General features: G+C 44.1%; 1 protein-coding gene across 13 annotated transcripts in view; it reads left to right on the top strand.

Annotated features, from left to right (window-relative positions):
- The window catches only part of fam184ab (family with sequence similarity 184 member Ab), a 101,450-nt gene extending 86,604 nt beyond the window's left edge, over positions 1-14,846 (top strand). For 3 of the 13 annotated variants that reach the window (XM_029733778.1, XM_029733777.1, XM_029733776.1), the window contains 6 exons: positions 1,902-2,086; positions 3,611-3,757; positions 6,397-6,520; positions 6,918-7,022; positions 7,888-8,099; positions 14,329-14,846. In XM_029733778.1, coding sequence (XP_029589638.1) covers positions 1,902-2,086; positions 3,611-3,757; positions 6,397-6,520; positions 6,918-7,022; positions 7,888-8,099; positions 14,329-14,410 — 855 coding nt within the window. In that variant the 3' untranslated portion in view covers positions 14,411-14,846. Of the gene's footprint in view, positions 1-1,901; positions 2,087-3,610; positions 3,758-6,396; positions 6,521-6,917; positions 7,023-7,887; positions 8,100-9,221; positions 9,661-13,376 lie in introns of those variants that run through there. The other 10 variants (XR_003871848.1, XR_003871849.1, XR_003871850.1 and 7 more) reach the window with 10 other exon arrangements.
- The last annotated feature ends 325 nt before the right edge of the window (positions 14,847-15,171 follow it).

Below are 15,171 nucleotides of genomic sequence, written 5' to 3'. Positions count from 1 at the left end.
ATGCTTGGAATTTAGAGTGGTAGAAAGTGGCTTTAGCAGCAGAGACAGAAGAGGAAAATGTAGAGAGGAGGGAGTGAAAGGATGCCAGGTCCGCAGGGAGGCGAGTTTTCCTCCATTTCCGCTCGGCTGCCCGGAGCCCTGTTCTGTGAGCTCGCAGTGAGTCGTCGAGCAACGGAGCAGGAGGGGAGGACCGAGCCGGCCTGGAGGATAGGGGACATTGAGAATCAAAGGATGCAGAAAGGGAGGAGAGGAGGGTTGAGGAGGCAGAATCAGGAGATAGGTTGGAGAAGGTTTGAGCAGAGGGAAGAGATGATAGGATGTAAGAGGAGAGAGTAGCGGGAGAGAGAGAGCGAAGGTTGGGACGGCGCAATACCATCCGAGTAGGGGCAGAGTGAGAAGTGTTGGATGAGAGCGAGAGGGAAAAGGATACAAGGTAGTGGTCGGAGACTTGGAGGGGAGTTGCAATGAGATTAGTGGAAGAACAGCATCTAGTAAAGATGAGGTCAAGCGTATTGCCTGCCTTGTGAGTAGGGGGGAAGGTGAGAGGGTGAGGTCAGGAGAGGAGTGGAAAGAAGGAGGCAGAGAGGAATGAGTCAAAGGTAGACGTGGGTAGGTTAAAGTCACCCAGAACTGTGAGAGGTGAGCCATCCTCAGGAAATGAACTTATCAAGGCGTCAAGCTCATTGATGAACTCTCCAAGGGAACCTGGAGGGCGATAAATGATAAGGATGTTAAGCTTGAAAGGGCTGGTAACTGTGACAGCATGGAATTCAAATGAGGAGATAGACAGATGGGTCAGGGGAGAAAGAGAGAATGTCCACTTGGGAGAGATGAGGATTCCAGTGCCACCACCCCGCTGGTTCGATGCTCTAGGGGTATGCGAGAACACGTGGGCAGACGAGGAGAGAGCAGTAGGAGTAGCAGTGTTATCTGTGGTAATCCATGTTTCCGTCAGCGCCAGGAAGTCTAGGGACTGGAGGGTAGCATAGGCTGAGATGAACTCAGCCTTGTTGGCCGCAGACCGGCAGTTCCAGAGGCTGCCGGAGACCTGGAACTCCACGTGGGTCGTGCGCGCTGGGACCACCAGGTTAGAGTGGCAGCGGCCACGCGGTGTGAAGCGTTTGTATGGCCTGTGCAGAGGGGAGAGAACAGGGATAGCCAGACACATAGTTGACAAGCTACAGAAGAGGCTACGCTAATGCAAAGGAGATTGGAGTGACAAGTGGACTACACGTCTCGAATGTTCAGAAAGTTAAGCTTACGTTGCGAAAATCTTATTGACTAAAATGACAAATGCTAGTTAACTAACACTAACACTACACTAATCAAGTCGTTCCGTTGTAATGTAATAGTTTCTACAGTGCTGCTAGTCGGTAGAGGTTGGCTATTATACAAAAGCAACTTTGTAGCTAGCTAACATAACACTAATCAAGACGTTCCTTTGTAATGTATTTAGTTTCTACAATGCTGCTCGTCGGTAATAGTTGGCTAGGTATGGAACAATGGCGTCGCGGGGGACGGAAATAGCTGGCTAGCTAACCTCGATAATTACTAAACTACACAATTATCAAGCTATGACAAAGACAACTATGTAGCTAGCTAGCTAACACTGCACTAGTCATGTTCAGTGAAGTCCACATTTAGTTCTGAGAGAGGCAGAGGGATGCCATGGCATGTGAGTGTGCTCACGTATTATGATGTAGCATCCATAGCGCTGTAAAGATGGTGTCAGAAAGTATCACAGTACCCCCTGGGAATACAAGGGGACAGCACAGCAGCACACACCAGTGGGATCACATGCTAACTCAAACTTGTTTTTTTTACTTGTTTTTGTTTGCATATAAATATGTGTGTGTGTGTGTTCCTTTGTGCCGTCGTATGTCTGCCTTTTCCCCGTTCAGGAGAGGGAGTTGCTTGGCCGGATCTCAGACCTGCAGGAGGAGGTGGAAAGGAGGAAGAACCACATTGCTCAGCTGGACCACGAGATTCACACACTGAACGAGAACATCAACACACTCACCAAGGAGCTGGAGCTCAAGGGCAAGGAGGTGCTCAAGATCCGCAGCGAGGCCAACCAGCAGATCAGGTGGGCTGGAGGAGAGTGCAGGAGGAGAGGGCAGGGTCGTGACCCTACCACAGGGCATTATGGGGTGACACACAGGAGGGTTGACACAATAACAGGTCATCTACAGTAAAGCTGTTCTTGTGCATTGCCAAACTTAATTAGGTGAATCTCTGTACGCTGTCTCTGCAGGCGAATGTCTATACCTCGTTTTAATATGGCCACGATGAAGGTTTTTAACACGTTTTGTTCAGATGACTGGTGAATCACAACACGACAAGTTCAGTTGTGTGAATTCCTCTTGTTTAGACGTGACAGTCGGTGGCCATTGGCAGTGCTGGCATCGTTTTTGAGTTACATTACATTTGAAGGATACTGGAAAGAGAGGAGACCAATTTGCCTCTCCCTTCTGGAAGTCCTGTTTTGTGCACTGTTATTCCCTTTGATGACTTGGTCTCTTTGACATTTGTTTTTCTCCTGTAGTTTAATGGTCAAATAAATGTATAAGAAAATATGAAAGTCAGGGTTATTTGGGGCAAGGCCTGAATATAATCTATCATGCTTTTCCCACAGGCTGATATGAATAATTCACTCTTATATGAATGAATAATGTGGTCTGAGGCCTGGATGGAACAAACAGCAGGCTCTCTCATTAGAATTGAAGGCCTGCTTGGTGATGAATCAAAAATGGAGGCTGACGCTTTTCTAGAGCTAGAGATAACCAAGCGCATGGGGTTTGTGTGTGTGTGTGTGTGTGTGTGTGTGTGTGTGTGTGTGTGTGTGTGTGTGTGTGTGTGTGTGTGTGTGTGTGTGTGTGTGTGTGTGTGTGTGTGTGTGTGTGTGTGTGTGTGTGTGTGTGTGTGTGTGTGTGTGTGTGTGTGTGTGTGCGTGCGTATGTGGCGTCAACAACACATATCACTGGTTGGATTCCAGGCCCCTTGCGGAGCACCTTTCACTTCCAATTATGTAACACGCTGGCAAATCCTAGTTTCCTGAGATAAAAATAAATACATTGTAAAAGATTTGTGTCCCTCAGGGAGCGTTACTCAGGGAGAGGCAAACGTATTCCTCTGCACTCCTCGTGCTCTGCCTCTCTCTCTGACTGCAGCAGCTCTACGTGAGCAACACTGCCATATAGCCTACTGAGGGGAGAGAGGGAGTCACTGCTACAATGCAGGGAATTTCAATCAGCTGGTGTAATGCCTTGGAAGAGTCCTGTCTATCTGTCCCACATCAAAATAAATCAATAAGTAAATAGAGAAGAGTGTTTTCCACTTATGGCGAAACAGTGATATCTCTCCTCCAGAGCCTCCTGCTATAAATTATATATGTCTTTCTTGGCAACAAAAAAAAGAAGGAAAGTCAAAGATGAATGAAATTGTAATGGAGCCAGCAGGATCAAAAGGAACGTGTCTGTGGTAATTGTGCCAAGTTAGGATACTGAGTTAGGATACTGTAACACCTCTTCACAGGAGACTGTACCTCAGAGCTGGAGAGGTGTTTAAAGACGTGATCTGAATGGGTTTTAATGATCTGGTCTCTTCTCAGGGCTCACGAACAGGACCTGTCGAAGAAACACGAGCGAGAGATGGCTGAGATGAACGCCATGCACAACAGAGAGACTCAGAACATGCTGTGTGACTTCAACAAGGCCCAGGAACTCCTCAAAGACAAGATCTCTGCTCTGCAAGTCCTGTACGTACAGTACATCCAGTATGTAGTTGATATCGCACTCACTGTGAGAGCATATGTGATAGTGTGATTATATAAAGCCCTGGCAGATGATGAAAGGCCACAGTCCCTGGCAGAGCACAGGCTGAAGAGGTGAGTGTCCCACACAGATACAGGAATGGATGGAAGGAGGAAGGAAGGATTGGATTGGATGGGAGGGAGGGAGGGAGGGAGGGAGGGAGGGAGGGAGGGGAGAGCGGGTGACTGCACATGATCTCCGGAGGTGAATATGGCCCATTGGGAAGGTCCTTCCCTTTTACGAGAGATCTGACAGACCTGTTTTGTTTTCCACTGTGCTGCATGGAGGTGACTGTGTCCTCAAACCCCCACCGCATGCGCATGCACGCACACACACACAAACACACTCTGTCTATCAGCAGCAGTGTCCTACTTGGGATAAACCTCCAGCTGGGTGTGCAGGTCCCCTAGCTTTCAAGACACCACAGTACTGTACACAAACAGTACACACCAGAAAATACGACCATAGACATAGAAATCCCCTGCAATCTACTCTGAATAGATCCAAGGAGATGCACTGTAATGATTATAGGGATAACAGGCAGCTTTCTCTGTAAGGAATATGTTTGGGATATGAGAGAGAGAGGAAGAAGAGAGCGAGAAAGAGAGACTGAGAGAGTTAGATGGAACAGATATACAGGATCCTGGGACTGGGGAGTGACCTCATTTAGTTTCATGTGAATGAGAGCACCATCTAGACACAAAGCCAGCTACTGCAGAGAGAGCATCTGTGATGTCCTCCACCGAATCTTCTCATGGCTCAATCACACCTTTCAAAATGAACTGCTAGTGAAGCATACGTCATCATTTGTGCATGTTCCTCAAGTAAATTTGACTGACAAACAGAATCCAGTACAATCCTGTAAAAATTGTTCACATTAGCCCGACACAGATTTGTCTGTCGCTAACCTTTCTAAAACCAACAAGGTCCAAGCCCCTGTCATTCTCAATTTTCTGACTACTTTCCAAGGCCTTACCTTGAGGTCAACAATTTACTGCCTGCTAATTAAGCACATAACAAATCTATTTTAACAACAGCCCCTGTCCCCTCCCCAATTAATCACCTTGGCAGCCTCGTTCCCCAAAGCCGGTCCCTGGCCACCTCTAAATATTATGCCATTTAAGCTCTATGAATATTTTATCTCATTACATGGGAACTAACACAAGTTAGTTGCCTGATTTGGTTGTTGTTCGTTTTAGTGCTTCCTAGCCGTTGAGTGGAGTGGAGTTGAGTGGAGTGTGATGATGAGCAGTGTTAGGGGTAGGGAACTACATGTAGTTCAACTAGTCATTTAACTCCATTTTGCAGTTGCTTGGTGGTAGTTGAACTAAATTCTAATCTAGGTAGTGTTTACAGTAGTAAAACATTTTTTTTACCATGTAGCGGTGTAGGTAACTACTGGAACTACACACTACTTTTTTGTCTAAAATAAAATATGGCTGAAATAAGCAATACTTTCCTTTCTTTTTCGGCTTCAGCCCTGCCTAATTCTCACTTGAAACATTGTTTTTGTGTTAAATAAGCTAAATTACACATTCTGTTAACAACTCCCAGAGTGATTTGTTCTTGAAATTTGTAGTCTATGACATCAGATTTAGATATGATAATTTATCACGCAGTAGTCTGGATGTAGTGAACTGCTTTTTCAAAGTAACTTTAGTTAAGTCAACTATATTTTCTTAAGGGTAGCTTTAGTGTAGCTAACTTCTTCCAGTGTGAAGTAATTGGTAGTTTGGTAAACTATATTTTCAGAATAGCTTCACCCAACAATGATGACGATATACAAAAAAAATTAAAAGCAAGCCAGCACCAGCCTCCCAGGCTGCATTGCAGCAACATGTTGGTTTCACACTGTTTATGTTTGGAGCATGTGTAGGGATGCAGATGAGTCTGTAGTGAAACGTGAGACTGAAGTAAAGTGTAGTAGATGCTGTTTCTGTCAATTAAGCAACAAATGAACGGATCGCTGATGCATAGCAGCATGACAGAAGCAATTGTCATGATATCCAATACACTTCCTCTCTAATTCAAGTGTGTCCCTGTCTTGCATCTGAGTTTGGTATCACTTGTCATTCCACATCTGGAGTGCTGAGGACGTCATGCCAAACTGGACATGATGGATGCTTCTTTCGAGCAAGAAGAATATCTCAGCGCATTAAAGTCCTCAATCTCAAATTAGAGGCAGCACAAAACTGTGGAGAGGCAGATGGCTTTGATCACTGATAAGAACTCTTCTAAAGAGCGCTCGTTATTTGTTGAGAAGTTTAATTGGAATTCAGAACAACATGTAATGTTTCTCATGTTTTGATCATAGTAATACATGAGCACTAATAGGCGTTCTGATTATGAGATTAAAGGTAGGAGGGTTAAAAGCTAATGCTTTAGTATTGATCTGCAGATGATGGAAGGGAAGCTTTCAAAACATGCTCCCTTAGTGTATGCTCATATCCCCATGCTGATCCAAGGCACTTTGATCATCATGTTACACAAACAAAACGTTGTTTCCACAATGTTACCTGATTCACACTGTGTTGTGAGGAAACTGTGATATGTGAGAGCCCTAATGGCCCCCTCCTCTCCCCAGGCTGGAGGGCACGGAGGATAAGTTCCGGAACAGGGAGAGCCGGCCTGAGGACCTGCAGGTGATTGCTGAGCTAAAGGACATAGTGACTGAGAGGGAGTCCCTCGTCAAGAAGCTGGTGGTAAGTGTATGTACACAGTACAAGATGGCTTACAGGATGCCCTTGTGTGGTTTTACCCAACAATCCTAGACGTGGAACCTGCATGCCTGTCTACCTCCAATCAATAGTAGACCAGACTATGGAGTGCTGTTGCCTTGCGTGATTAAGATTTCTCATTCAGCAGCAGTAGACTCCAGTATGTTACAGCCATTGAGTCCCAGCAATGTATTGTAGACAGCTATTCAGCATACTGTATCTATAGCATTAGAGCTTGGCTAGAAACCCTGTGACTTTTGCGGGTTGTACCACACGGTACTGGTTTTTAAGCCCACGAATGACATTTAATTAGAGTGTGAGGTGTGAGATGCTCCATCAATAACCCAGAGAACCATGACCTAACTGAAGTCTCTCTGTTCACGTGCAGGACGACAAAAAGTTCTACCAGCTGGAATTGGTGAACAGAGAGACCAACTTCAACAAGGTGTTCAACACCAGTCCCAACGTGGGAGTAATAAATCCCCTCATCAAGGTGAGCTGACCGCTGCACACTAACACACCACACACAGACAGACACACAGACAGACACACAGACAGACGGTGGACTAGCACTGGCCATGTGCATTACCTCGTCTTATAGTATATACTCTGCCAGTCGATTAGAGCCATATAGCTTATCTGAACTAATCTTTGACTCTTTGTGAAGACCAAAAGTGTCAGTTGACAATCTGAAACCCTTAGGGAACCATCCCGATCATTACAAGCCTAAACCACTAGCCTGTACATCATTGTAGAAAATGGTTGAAGTGGAGATTTTAAGTTGCCTTTCCACATATCCTTAGTCTTGATTTCCATTGGAACCATTCCATCCCTTAGTGGAGAGAAGTTGTGTCCCATTCCAATGTAAATGCAACAACCCCCTGTCTCCCAGTTGAATGGATCACTCTGCATGGTCAATATGTAACTGTTGACTCCATTTCAAGTTCTATAACTTACGATATTTTGGTTTAGTGTTACATATAGTTTATGTGTGTACATTTGTTTGTGTGTGTGTGTGTGTGGGGGGGGGGGTTAGTCAGTGTGTGTGTGTGTGTCTCTTATCTCACTGTTCAGACATCCAGTTCTCCTTTGCTTTCCAAGCCATTCTTTGTTAGTGTGAACTTTCTGTAGCCTCTTCATCTGATACTTTTTTCTCATCTTAATTCACATATTATAGCTGAGAGCGACTGTTCCTTCGCTAGTTGAGTGGTACGAGCTTGACCTTCAGAAAGCCTCCATCCACATAAATCCTCTGAGAATGAGAAATATATAGATGTATGTATATACACAAGTTTTTTTTTTTCATTGGATTAGTTCTTCCTATTTCCGTTTCTTTGTGTTTTTGTCCCTCTGTGTAGCAAAAGAGAAAGAATGACAAATCAGCAAACCGATTCAGCAGCTCTCCAAACCTCAGGGCTCTGGAGGCAGCAGGAACAGGGATGGGGAGCGGGCAGCCCCAGCCCAACCGCTTAGAGCCTATCCCCAACTCCCCCATTCACCACCTTGACCTCAACACTAGCAAACCTCTGCCCCCACCGACCCCTCCGACAGAGCCCAAGAAATTCATGAGGTGAGCGCCGCCCCTCCCTCGCCGCTGATGCCTCGGTCTGCGCCATGGGCAGGCCCAGGGTCAAGCACACTGACACACAGACATTGCCCTGACCCTCGGCCCATACAGCTGCAGATAGGCGGCTTTCATACAAACCTCTCCAGTCAGCTGCCATATCCCTTTCTGATGGGCTTCAGTCTTTGAAAGAAACTTCTCAATGTTACCCTCACTGGAGGATGTTGATGTTCTTCCCCCGTCTCTCTCTCAGACTTCGCTCTGAGGAAACAGAACAGCTTCAAATCAGGAATTATGGCTTTAAAAAAACAAAAAACCACTTCAGTCTGAAAGTGTAATTAACTTGAATAATAGATGAAGTTGCGTGCTGCCTGTTGCAGACAGGCTGAGGGGTTCGTCCCAGGATTCCCTCTTGATTGCTATTCTATTTGAAGGACATGAATGCTTTTGTCTTTGCCAGCAGTTTTTGGCGAGGCTTTGATTGTGTCCCCAGAGATTTGGCTTTCGGAGAGAGGGAGACCTCCCACAATTACTCCCCCAACTTCTCTGTCAACTTATCTTTACTGTATACCAGGAAGTCATTGGCTTTACTTGACGGTTTCTTTTCAAACACACAAAGGGATATTCCATCTGAACCTACACACACTCCAGGAGATGTATGAACACTTTACTATATTATTCTAAAGCCCCATGCAATACATGAGACTTTGAAAATGGCATTGGAATGCAAAAAGAGCATGTGTGCACCCCACCCGTCACTCTTAACATGTTAGCGTATGTGTTCCTGCTAGCAGTTGCGTCTCTTTGTGTCATTGTGTCTTTGTATTTTTCTCATTGGGTGATGTGTTGTTGTTCTGTTAAACCACCTCATCCTCATCGGCCTCCGGGCGTGCTGCACTTACTGCACTTTGTTATCCACATTGATGTGCAATTGTTTGATTTGTATATGAGGAAAATCTGATTGCGTAATATAGATTGTTGATGTTATTTTTTTTCACCATGCACAGTTCTGTGTGGTGATGTGTGAAGCCTTCGATAACAACAACACTCTTCTCATCAACAAACCCCTCTCTCTCTCTCTCTCTCTCTCGTGCCTTGGCATTGCTTTGCTCGTTGTTGTGTTTCCAGCTGTCGTTTTGCACATGTGTAACAAGCACACGTGTGAATGTGATACTCTCTTGTGCCTGTGTTGTGCTAGCTTGTGTGTCTGCACTCATCCGGTGCTTAGGTTTCTGCCTATTGATGCACTTGTTATCCATCTGTGTGCCTCTCTGTGCTTTGGGTTCCTCTTGCCCTTGCTGCATGCTGCTCTGTATGTAAGTAAGTTGCAGATGAGTCGGCGTGGCAGATTTGTGCGGTGCTGCCCTCCATTGTCATGGGACTCTCCCATCACTGCATCTCACACACGGCCTGTCTGTCTCAGCCCCCGTCAAGGTGACCCTGTTTCCACTAAGAAACAAATGCACCCCCACATACAGTACCTCTCTACTGCAGCACATACCACACTTATGATGCTCTGTATTATACATCTGTTTTCAGATTATATAAAGCTGCTTCTATCTCTGTGCATGCAGTGTCCTTTAAATGCTTCCCTATTTCGATTCAGGAGGCCTATACCAGAATACAAATGTTTTTTAGTACTTGGAGAAGATGCCTAGATCAATAAGACTTCTTAATTCAGCTCACCAGCCAATTTGTACCAATAGAAATTGCATACATATACATTTGCATACCTAATTTAGTTTTCTCTATGGAAAACACTAGTATGCATGCTTATGCTATTTCTCTGCTTTTAGCTTCTGATGTTGTTGAAGTCAGCCCTGTCTGTCTCAGCCCAGGTGTTCCCTAGATCTGGAGTTGGTGATTAACAGACCAGAATGCATGTTCAATTCAGCATTACATTGGATTTGCTGCAATGTAGACTACTGTGACCGAGGAGAGAATGATTGCAGAGGAGATATTTTAGGATAGTTTTCAGAGACCAACAGTTCTGCACGTCGTTAATTGAAAACTCCAGATGTGTTTAGCTCAGTCAGAGCAGTACAGTTTGTGCAGTGCAGACTGTGTTTAATAATTTGTTTTGTATCATCTGGTCATGATAATGTACTGATCAAAATATAAATGCAACATTCAATAATTTTACAGTTCATATAATGAAATCAAATCAAAATCGAATCAAATTGTATTGATCACATACACATGGTTAGCAGATGTTAATGCGAGTGTAGCGAAATGCTTGTGCTTCTAGTTCCGACAGTGCAGTAAAATCTTAGTAATCTAACAATTCTCCAACAGCTACCCAATACACAAAAATCTAAAGGGCTGAATAAGAATATGTACATTAATATGTATATGGATGAGCGATGGCCGAGCGTCATAGGCAAGGTGCAATAGATGGTATAAGGTACAGTATATAAACTCAGCAAAAAATGAAATGTCCTCTCACTGTCAACTGCGTTTATTTTCAGCAAACTTAACATGTGTAAATATTTGTATGAACATAACAAGATTCAACAACTGAGACATAAACTGAAGAAGTTCCACAGACATGTGACTAACAGAAATGGAATAATATGTCCCTGAACAAACGGGGGTCAAAATCAAAAGTAACAGTCAGTATCAGGTGTGGCCACCAGCTGCATTAAGTACTGCAGTGCATCTCCTCATGGACTGCACCAGATCTGCCAGTTCTTGCTTTGAGATGTTACCCCACTCTTCCGCCAAGGCACCCTCCGATCCAACAGGTCCCAGAGGTGCTCAATGGGATTTAGATCCGGTCTCTTCGCTGGCCATGGCAGAACACTGACATTCCTGTCTTGCAGGAAATCACACACAGAACGAGCAGTGTGGCTGGTGGCATTGTCATGCTGGAGGGTCATGTCAGGATGAGCCTGCAGGAAGGGTACCACATGAGGGAGGAGGATGTCTTCCCTGTAACACAGCGTTGAGATTGCCTGCAATGACAACAAGCTCAGTCCGATGATGCTGTGACACACCGCCCCAGACCATAACGGACCCTCCACCTCCAAATCGATCCTGCTCCAGAGTACAGGCCTCGGTGTAACTCATTCTTTCGACGATAAACGCGAATCCGACCATCACCCCTGGTGAGACAAAACCGTGATTCGTCAGAGAAGAGCACTTTTTGCCAGTCTTCTCTGGTCCAGCGATGATGGGCTTGTACCCCTAGGCAACGTTGTTGCCGGTGATGTCTGGTGAGTACCTGCCTTACAACAGGCCTACAAGCCCTCAGTCCAGCCTTTCTCAGCCTATTGCGGACAGTCTGAGCACTGATGGAGGGATTGTGCGTTCCTGGTGTAACTCGGGCAGTTGTTGTTGCCATCCTGTAATTGTCCCGCAGGTGTGATGTTTGGATGTACCGATCCTGTGCAGGTGTTGTTACACGTGGTCTGCCACTGCGAGGACAATCAGCTGTCCGTCCTGTCTCCCTGTAACGCTGTCTTAGGCGTCTCACAGTACCGACATTGCAATTTATTGCCCTGGCCACATCTGCAGTCCTCATGCCTCCTTGCAGCATGCCTAAGGCACGTTCATACAGATAAGCAAGGACGCTGGGCATATTTCTTTTGGTGTTTTTCAGAGTCAGTAGAAAGGCCTCTTTAGTGTCCTAGGTTTTCATAACTGTGACCTTAATTGCCTACCGTCTGTAAGCTGTTCGTGTCTTAACGACCGTTCCACAGGTGTATGTTCATTAATTGTTTATGGTTCATTGAACAAGCATGGGAAACAGTTTTTAAATCCTTTACAATGAAGATCTATTTGGATTTTTACGAATTATCTTTGAAAGACAGAGTCCTGAAAAAGGGACGTTTCTTTTTTTGCTGAGTGTACATATAAGATGGGTAGTGTAAGATATGTTAACATTATTAAAGTGGCATTGTTTAAGGTGACTAGTGATCCATTGAAATTAATTAATTAGGCCCTAATTTATGGATTTCCCATGACTGGGCAGGGGTGCAGCCATGAGTGGGCCTGGGAGGGCATAGGCCCAACCACTTGGGAGCAAGGCCCACTCACTGGGGAGCAAGGCCCAGCCAATCAGAATAAGTTTTTCCCCACAAAAGAGCTTTATCACAAACAGAAATATTCATTAGTTTCATCAGCTGTCTGGGTGGCTGGTCTCAGATGATTCCGCAGGTGAAAAAGCCGGATGTGGAGGTTCTGGGCTGGCATGGTTATACGTGGTCTGCGGTTGTGAGGCTGGTTGGGAGTACTGGCAAATTCTCTAAAACGATGTTAGAGGTGTTTTATAGTAGAAAATGAATATTAAATGATCTGGCAACAGCTCTGGTGGACATTCCTGCAGTCAGCATGCCAACTACACGCTCCCTCAACTTGAGACATCTGTGGCATTGTGTTGTGACAAAACTTCACATTTTAGAGTGGCCTTTTATTGTCCCTAGCACCAGGGTGCGCCTGTGTAATGATCATGCTCTGGCACCCCAATGGTGGAACAAGCTCCCTCACGACGCCAAAACAGCGGAGTCAATCACCACCTTCCGTAGACACCTGAAACCCCACCTCTTTAAGGAATACCGGGGAATACCCCCCTCCCCCCCCCAAAAAAATATAGATGTACTATTGTAAAGTGGTTGTTCCACTGGATATCATAAGGTGAATGCACCAATTTGTAAGTAGCTCTGGATAAGAGCGTCTGCTAAATGACGTAAATGTAAATGTAATGCTGTTTCATCAGCTTCTTGATATGCCACACCAGTCAGTTGGATGGATTATCTTGGCAAAGGAGATTTTTAGATGCACTATTGTAAAGTGGTTGTTCCACTGGATATCATAAGGTGAATGCACCAATTTGTAAGTCGCTCTGGATAAGAGCGTCTGCTAAATGACTTAAATGTAAATGTAATTTTGGGGATCTTTTATTTCAGCTCATGAAACATGGGACCAACACTTTACATGTTGCGTTTATATTTTTGTTCAGTAAAGTCCAACCTTTTAAGTTTAGAGGCTGTTATTTGACATGACAACTGTGGAAATAGCCATGGTAGGAAATTAAAACTTGAATGTGTCTTAAGTTACATAGTTCTTTATCAGATCCCATTTAGCAATTTCCTTGCCTTTTGTGTTTCTCAAATATGAACTGTAATATGAAGTTATGAGTCATATATCATAGAGATGTTAATCTTGAACTCTTTGTGCAGTGTCGTTGTTGAGAGGAGAGGCCTTCTCATTATTACTGTATGTTCTGACATTTCATTGAGAGTTCTCCTCCCACTCATCCTCTCCTCTCCTTTGGCTCTCCAGACCCTCGGATGTCAAGCCCTTCTTAGATAGGAGGCATTTGGTGCCCGTCAACGGGTTAAGACCCCTGGACAGAAACTGAGGGAGGGGCCTAAACACCAGACAACCAGTCAGTCAGTCAGCAAGTCATCCAGACAGGCATACAGTCAGCCAGATAAACACCAGAAGGATACCCAGCGCTATAAGCAAAGAGCAAAGGTTATTTTATGTGGAATAAAGCTGTAACATTACAATACAGTGAGGTTTGTTGGTGTTTATTGTGAATTTCCAATGCCAAGGCTATGGTCAAGCCAGCAATCCAGTGAAATGCATTAGGTTGAATAGGTTACATCTTGGGTAGACTGCATAGAACAAACCACAATAGGCAAGTTTGTGGTCTTTCAATACATTTTCCCTCTAACATTCTTTCCTTGGGCTTATCATTGGATTTGCTTTTCAGAAACTACAGAGTATGAGGAGAACAAACACTATTTGGTATTCAGGATTTTTAATAGATGCATTCACATTGTATAACCAAGAGAGCATAATCCCCTAAGGACCTGAGTCAAGGATTAACAACTACATGGTCTTGTTGTAATTCAATCTCACAAAACCCCATGGTTGGATGATCATGTAGAACAGAAATGGTTGTTTTAATACAACCACAGGCTCTCTTAAAAATGAGCAAACTTAACACGGTTAAAGGCTGATTAGTGCAACAGAAATGTTATTGTTTTCGAGGAAGAATTTACACTCGAGAGCAGATAATCAAATCTATAGATATACTGCCTCAATAAAATGCTCTGAACTGGATGAATGACTACACTGACTTCAAACACAGAACATAAGCATAAAAACCCAGAGCCTTTAAATACAATACAACTACTCTCAACCCTGAGGTGCAATAAGGATTTCTTAGTCAATAATGTCCTGTATAACTGTTTGCTGCTGTTGTGGTGTGTGCCCCCCTGTGTAGCCCTCCTGAGACAGAGGAGTCACCCGTAGGATCCCCTGACCCCCAGCGCCAGGAATGGTTCGCCCAGTACTTCACCTTCTGATTTTTGCAACTCGAGAGCATGTCAACCATACAAAACGAAAAAGACTTTAAAATATATATATATTATTTAATGATCAACCACTCCATTGCATTCTGTTGATTACTTCACTGTGAATGGGTTCCTTGTTTGTACAATGCCGATGAGTATGTTTGACGTTTTTCTTTTTTGCAGTTTGTAATGAGTGGTACATATGCTGCTATCATTTGTTAAAAACAGTATACAGTAAATTGTCCTCTCTCTGTACCTTATTTTAGGATGGCACTGTAATGATAGTTTGTTACAGCCGCATAAGACATTTTGGTAGAATTAAACTGTTTGTATGGTTGTCTCAACACAGATATAATGATGTCTCACCAATTTTAAAAATAAATTGCATATTTTATATTTATATTATACTGTGTATGCTTAACTAATAAATACTGATTATTGTGACATTTACTCATGTGTGTGCTGTCAATTATGTGGGCCTTTTAAATGTATGTATGATTTGTACAAAACAGTACTATGTGCCATAGAATCCCAACTTCAGCAGAAAATATTTAATGATAAGGTTCATGGATTTTTTTTTAATAACTCTATGATTGTGTTTCACAATGTTTTAGGTTATAGTATGTACAGGTATTACTGTGTTCAGGTGATGCATGAGTTTTACCTCTGTGGGCAGAGCCGGTAGAGGGCACTGAATGGCTCTGGTCCTGCTGTGTCGGTTTTGACCAGTGGTGGAAAAAGTACTCAATTGTCATACTTGAATGAAAGTAAAG

This window comes from Salmo trutta, chromosome 35, assembly GCF_901001165.1.
Source record: "Salmo trutta chromosome 35, fSalTru1.1, whole genome shotgun sequence".
Taxonomy (NCBI): domain Eukaryota; kingdom Metazoa; phylum Chordata; class Actinopteri; order Salmoniformes; family Salmonidae; genus Salmo; species Salmo trutta.
Note: the sequence above shows the minus strand (reverse complement) of the source record. Positions and strands in the feature narration are given on the sequence as shown.